Source organism: Rhea americana, unplaced genomic scaffold (genome assembly GCF_003343005.1).
Source record: "Rhea americana isolate MKP2758 unplaced genomic scaffold, rheAme1 scaffold_298, whole genome shotgun sequence".
In the NCBI taxonomy this organism is placed as follows: domain Eukaryota; kingdom Metazoa; phylum Chordata; class Aves; order Rheiformes; family Rheidae; genus Rhea; species Rhea americana.
The window spans coordinates 716372-723593 of record NW_028186421.1 but is presented as its reverse complement, the minus strand read 5'-3'; the positions used below and the strand labels follow the sequence as shown (position 1 = coordinate 723593).

Sequence of the window (7222 nt, the reverse complement as noted above, 5' to 3'; positions counted from 1 at the left end):
CAAAAACAAACAGCAAGATGCCAATCTAGACACTATACAAATGCATGACCTAGAATAGCTACTTCACATTTCTCGTAAGTCTCTCCCACGCTGCCCATGCTTTTATCTATTTCATACTATCACTTCAAATCCTTTAAGCCGGACACTAATACTCAATAAATCACTTCCAGAGATGAGGAAGTACTCATGTTGCAGAATCTAATGTTCATTTCCTCCCCAACCTAAACCCTACTCAAATGCCCAAAGCCTTAAGCACTAAGAGCTTTTCACATTTTAAATAACAGATGCTATTTTATAACACATCCAGAATACAGTTTAAAGAGTTGAATAGTTTTTTTCCCCCCCTCAACCTCAACTTGCAGAGCATCTCTTAGAAATAGCCTGATATATACTACAGCATCTGCCAAGTCATCTCCTCCAAGGTACACACCCTCTTTGGTAGCTCCATTCCTCCTACTCTTAGAAGTTCCAAACAGAAAGGAAAGGTTGAGACAGAAATCCACTCACATAAGCGGAGAGCAGACACAAATGAGCAGAAAGTCCCCCCAAACAATACCTTTCTTCTATATACAAGAAGCACTGCAAAAGGAATCAGATGAAACTTGTTGCTTGTATTTCAACATGCAAGGAATGTTAGCATAAAGTATGGCCAAGTAATGCTGAAGTTTTCTCCTACAACAAAATCATTTCTTTTGCCTCCCAAAAGTCACTCTGATATCTCAGCATGTTTATCCTGCTCGCCTGACAGGAGATTCAGCAACATCTCACTTAAGAACTTCTTTAATATGGAACAGTAACAACCAGATAGTAATAGCTGAGGGTGYCGAGTACAGTACAAGCAAGAGAATATTTGCACTCAAAAATTTTTCTTGGTTGAAATAGACTGTTTGGCTTCTTTCAAGCCTGAAGACCACATCCAGTTGGCCTCAGTCAATTAAGTTGGGTTATAAATACAATACAGTCACAGCCAAGTTGTAGTTTCTTTTCACTTGTTTCAATTAAATGAATTATCCAACTACTAAAAAGCAAGCCACATCCTTTACTGAATACCTGAAGATGAGGACTTTATAGAATTGTAGTAGGAAAAACAATTTTTTATTTAACAAGATAAAGAATTACAGATCTTACTCTGCTATGTCGCAGACTTGTACTGAAGCTGGAGATGCATGTTGAACACAACTGCTAAGTCACATCTAAGTCACATCCTCCATCTATTTTTTATGAAGCATTTCACCAACAACCCTCTCATGCTCTTAGGATAAGTGACGTTCTGCCTTACAGAAAAACTAGCAGCAGCAGCAGCTTTTAGGTACTGCTCAACTGCCTGCAATGAAGTCAAAACATAGGAGTATACTTACTTGTAAGCTTGTTGTGACTGAGAACCAGCTGTGTGATATGAGACAAGGTAACTGTGAAGAGAAAAAACAAAAGTTAGTTTATGAGCAGAAATAGCAACTTGGAGCTCATATCTATTTCAGCTGAAAAAGATAAGTTATTTTCTACACTAAAGTTACTCCAGATTCATATCACAAAAACAAAAACAAGCTCAAGTCTGAAGGACATACGGCCATTTCTCTGTGCCTTTGCTTTGTTTCTGCTACTATACCAAGTACAATTTAAAGAGTAAGTACTCTTCACTCTCAGCAATCTGGTTTTATTCATACAGCATACTTCTACATAACACATACAGAAACGTCTTTTTCATTTCTACTTTTAGAAACCTTCAAAGAAAAATTGATACATGCCCTAATATCTATATCCAAACAAGAACACTAATATCACACAAATGATCTTAAGTTTCTGCATATTCCCAGCTCATTATCTTCAAGTCACTGTTAAATTTCTGTCATAAGTACCTATAGTTTTACTTACAACCTTTCACTTACGAAGAACAATAGCAAATCAACTCGGCAATAACATGTAACATTGGATCATTCATATAATTTGACTAAACTGACAAAAGTCCCTCATATTCGAACTCGCTGAACAGATGTGGGCAGGGCAAGGGGCAGCTACAGAGCTTTGCAGTAAACCCCAAACTTCATCAYTCTTCACATTCGTTCCTGCCTACTTTCACCCTCCACAGCACGGTTGCTTTCCCTAGAATCTTCACAGCCTACAACATACAGCACCATCTAAAAAGAAAAATATGCCAAATAGCCAGAGGAGAAATCCACACCTTGAAGAGATTGCCCCTCAAATCTTCCCCCTCCCTGTAAAAGGTTTGATGTACTTCACTGAACTAGAAAAATGAAGATTCTCCTCCCCTACACCTTCTTCCTTACTTCCAGGTAAAGGTCTTCAATACACCTCCAGAAACTACTTGACTGCCCTTCCTAGGCAACTTGGAACTTCTCCTTCCTCAAGGGCAGCTATAGTGTCTGTCTCATGTCTGTCTCTTGTCACTCAGCTTTCTCCAAGCAACAGACATTGCTACAGTTAGTCCAGTTCCAGAGATACTGTTGCCTTAGGGAACTATAAGATCCTGGCAAGAACTTGTGAAAATTGGCAATATGGATCAATGCTAAAACAGAAGTTGGAGAAAGCAGATTAGGGAAGTTTTCCTTATTGATACAGCAAACTGCCTGTAAACAATTTAAGCTAATCCTAAAGAATGCCTATAATTTACCACAGGCGAATATAATCTGGTAACAGAATGAAATCAGAAACTCAGAAAGGCAGACACTGAACAGACAGTTCAGTGTAAAAACGCATTGCCACAGTTCCCTATGTGACTGCAGGCTGTGGAGGAAGGAAGGGCAGGGAGGAGAAAGGAAGAAACAGCATACCCACCCTTATTTCCCTCAAAACACAAGTGCTCTTAAATTTGCCTGCARCAACTCCCTAGGTAGAGCAGGAGGGCAAAGAAAAAGAGGCCCACAGAAAAGCTGTAAGAATGTTACTATAAAAGCTGGCACCAAGAGCAAGTCAAGTACAGCAGCCACACACAGCTCTAAGCTTTAAAACGTAAGAGCACTTTTACCATCAGCATCTAAACCATAAGCAACCACAAACGTTTAAACTATTGTAGATATATACCTAAACATATGAATACAACTTACAAAAAAAGAATTAAAGCTAGATGATGGAAGACAGCTGTTTGTGAACGTATGTTTAAGTATTCCTTAAGCAGCATTTACTTCTCTTGCTTTATGATTTTAAATGGTTGAAATAATCAGTGAAAGTCACATTTTTTTCCAGAGACCCCTGATATCCAGGCCCAACCAACAGCAACAAAACCATTCCTCGAGCAATCAGTCTATTTGCATCCAGAGATGCAAAGTACCCTAGCCAGACACCTCCGGGTCCAAGACAACGTCTCCTCATCAGAACCAGATGGGGAAACAAGTGCACCTTTACATAACCATACTGAGTTCATTTGTACCCTTTAGTTTTGACTCCATACATCAAAGCAGATGAACAGTACAAACTGACAAAAGAGCTTTAAGTTAAAATGCAGGGGAAAGGTGTTCTCATTTACATGCAACATTAAATCTTGACAGCAGCTTTCAGAATGATTTCACTTCTCTCAATTTCTGCTTGTCCCAGCAGCTATTCTCTGTTAGAGCATGCTATTAGCTATTAAACTTTCAGATATAGGTTTGCAATTCTCAGTTTCCACTTCTGAGCCACTTACACAGAGCAAGCTTTCTCTGAACTTTTTGTTTTCTTTTTTTTTAAATTCTGACATTGTCTATCTCTGTATTTAATTCAAACAACCAATTCCAAAGGCTTCATCTAGATTCACTAGCATCAACAAGAAATCAGCCTTGCCTGACTGTAAATAAGGAGCCAAATATTTTCCTACTAGAAGACAGAGTTACCTACCCTGGCCTGACCTGCTTCAAACACATTCAGGTGAATAGGTATTATCTTCTTCATTATAAATTAAATGGCTTCTCTGCATATCTAWATACCCAAGAGGCTCCTACCAATGTAGAAAGAGTACAATCAAGAGTATGGTTAGTCAGGTAATATTTTGCCAAGCCACAAATGTTTCAGTAAGTCCTAGATGATCAAAGAAGCAACAAAAACACACAGCACAAACCAAAGACTTTGCTTGGCTTTGTACTCTCAGCAAATTCTATGCTGGCAACAATGCGTTCAAGCTACATCATCATGCCTTTACAAATCCCACATATGTATTTCAGGCAGCTCTTAATTTTAAGGATACTGTGAGGCAGTGCCTTTAAGGCTCAGCTCTGTGGAGCATTAGCCTCCACAGGGTCTAATGCTTAGACTGGCACTAGAACCACAAGATGGCATTCTAGCTTCATTTTTGAAGATCTGGGATGCAGGAACTTTTAGAAATTTCTCTTCTCCCCCTGCCCTTAGGAAGAAGGCTCCGGGACTCTTAAGCAGAAACCTTAGGAAGTAAAGATTTAATGTGCTTTTCAGAAGAAACAAAATTTTGCTTTTCARTACTGTTCACGATGTTGCTCCCACTTCACCTTAAAATTTGTTTTTAAAACTGGAAAGTTTCATTCAAAAATGTGTATCAAGTCCAATTACCACAATCTCATCATCATACTAAAATCCAGCACCTAATCAAGATCATGAAAGACAACTGAACTCCTAAGAGGGAGGACATCTGCATCTCTGCTGTTAGACAAAGTTCTGCAACATGCAAACCAAGTCATACCTATGCAGAATGCAGAGCCAAATCAGGCCATCAGGCACAGAGTTAATTTTGCAAGTACTTTTGCACTTTTTTTCCTTTAAAGTTAATGTTTCCTTTGGCATATTAGAGCAGAACAAAGACTGAAGCATGTACTACACTTAACTTAGCCTTGAGAAGTACATGCTATTTTTGCATATGCTTTGCCAGCTTTATGATAGAAATTCAAATTCAGATAACCTGTTCTTTACCTTACAAACCAACATACTAAATCACCAATCTCATGACAAGTCTTTTAATAAGCAGCCTAGACTGACTCTAGAAAACACACGAGGAAGAGCTCAAGTTAGTTCATTCCTCTACCAGTGTGACAGGCCTTTCCCAGCTCTTTTCTGACCACAAGCTACCTCTTCTGCTAAGAGAGCCGACTTCAGTGCATGATTACTTGCTGATACTAGACTAGGTATGTCCAAGGCTATCCAAATAAAACAAACTCTTTAAGGCATCAGTAAAGAAACAGTCTTCCCCTCACAACTGAAGTAGTCACTTAAAGCATGAGTCAGAATGATAAATGGGACAAAATTAGTGTCTGGGATTTCTTTTGTTTGCTCAAGWAGTAATTCAGTACTAAAAACAAGCAAACAAACAGAAAACATACCAAATAGTTATTTTAAATTTCTGCAAGAAGCCAGCTCAAGAGTAGGAATTACTTGCATGTAACTGACTCCCACCCTAGCAGTATAAAGTCCTCTTAATTCCATTAAGTGCTAGACAGCAGATACACAAGCACCATACCTGCTCCGAGCTGCTTACTAACTAAATTAAGAAACAAAAAGATGGGAAAATAAATGTTTTACAAATAGGGAACTGAGATGGGTACAAGAGTCCAGCACATATTTAGACGCTAAACCTCAGCTGTCATGATTACAGACTTTTTGCACATAGGAAGTAAAAACACCTACACACAAGCAATTAAGCTTTTGGGGTATGGACTCAGGTCTTCCACTCATATTTGAGATCAGCAGGAGTTTGATATGTTAAAGAGTTCTGTCAGTATTTACCTTTTAAAAGGTAAATCTAATGGGTACATCATCAAGCTGTTTTGCTGGCCTTTTAACACTACAAGCTTAGAAGCATTATACATTCGCATTATATTCTCTCCATATTTGTGATATATCCGTTTGCCACCTTGAATCAGTAGATTTTTAGTAAGGTTGCTTCCCACATGTCTACTTAGAACATAACAGAAGTCCCAAAGCTAAAAAAMTGAAATCCAAAAACCAAAGGCATTCTACTCTGAACATTAGACTCAAGCCTAAGCACCTTGCCTGAAACTCCAGTACCTAAGGYAGTGCTGATGCCTGGCAAAGAACCTCACTGCATCTTCCACTTGCAAAACATGCTTACATCCCCTGGAGAGAAAAGAGGTGGAGAAAGAAATCACTGAAGACTCAGAAAACACTACAAAGGTTCAGTATTACTAACTACTATGGTGGAAACATTTCTATGTTATCTCAAAGAGACAAGCTTTAGGGAACTGTGCCCTGGATTGCTTCCAGAAGCCCATATATAACTGTATCTAGACACCAGGAACTTCAATTTTGAGAAGCTCAAAGCTACTACCAGTCAACAGACAGATTTGCAAGCACAATAAGAAATGGAAACTAGATATAAAATRGTATTTGGTTACTCATTATACAGGGGGAATTTGTTCCCTTAAATTAAATTGTGAACTTCATGAAACAATGCCTCAGGACATACAAAGTCTGTCGGTTTGCTGYCACAAGCCTACCCATACTCAACGGACTGTGGTGCAGGAATATCTGATTGTAGACTTCCTTGTTCTATATATAAAGTCAATTCTGCATAACAACTGAACCACCAACTCTGTATTAAAAGACATAGCTATCTTAAGCAACYAATGAATATCCCAGAGCAGTATCAGGAAGGCTGAAAGGGGCATGGTTGGGGCCATTTGGCTTTGGATGTAGACAGATCATGTAAGTACGGCCAGAAGTACTCAGCAGATCAGGTAATTTACCCCTCAGGTCCAGTCAAGCAAGATTTGAAGAGCACCCCAACTTCTACAGGAGAATTACTATAATTTCTATATGAAGCCACTGGATGAGGTGGCTAGACACTAAGAAACAAGATGTTGAGGAATGAAGACTTCAGAAGCCTTATTAACACCACAGTAATTAACACTGAAGTTCTAAGTGGGTTAGATTTCAAGAATGCATCAAGTGCCTACACTCCAAGCTTACTCTAGCACCATTCAAATTCACATTGCGGTTTGAGGGTTAGGATGCTAACTAACATTTGCCAGGGCAACTTACTTTTACAGTAATTAAATTTTCACAGTCCCAGTCTACTGATGCTTCAAAATGGAATAGGTCAACGAAGAATATTTAAGTTCTTCTCTTTTTGACTCAGTACCAAAACCTTTTTGTACACTGCTTCCATCCCCACTGCAATTTAGCTTAGCATAAAATGTTTACATGATGAGTCTTGACTTAATTCTCTTAAAAGAGAGAGAGAGAGAGAGAGAGAGAGAGAGAGAGAGAGAGAGAGAGAGAGAGAGAGAGAGAGAGAGAGAGAGAGAGA

At 38.8% G+C, this 7222-nt stretch overlaps 1 protein-coding gene across 1 annotated transcript in view; it reads right to left on the bottom strand.

Annotated features, from left to right (window-relative positions):
• Positions 1-7222, bottom strand: part of RSU1 (Ras suppressor protein 1) — a 107841-nt gene that overhangs the window by 96760 nt on the left and 3859 nt on the right. The window contains exon 2 of the mRNA XM_085309432.1: positions 1359-1409. Coding sequence (XP_085165558.1) covers positions 1359-1409 — 51 coding nt within the window. The remainder of the gene's footprint in view (positions 1-1358; positions 1410-7222) is intronic.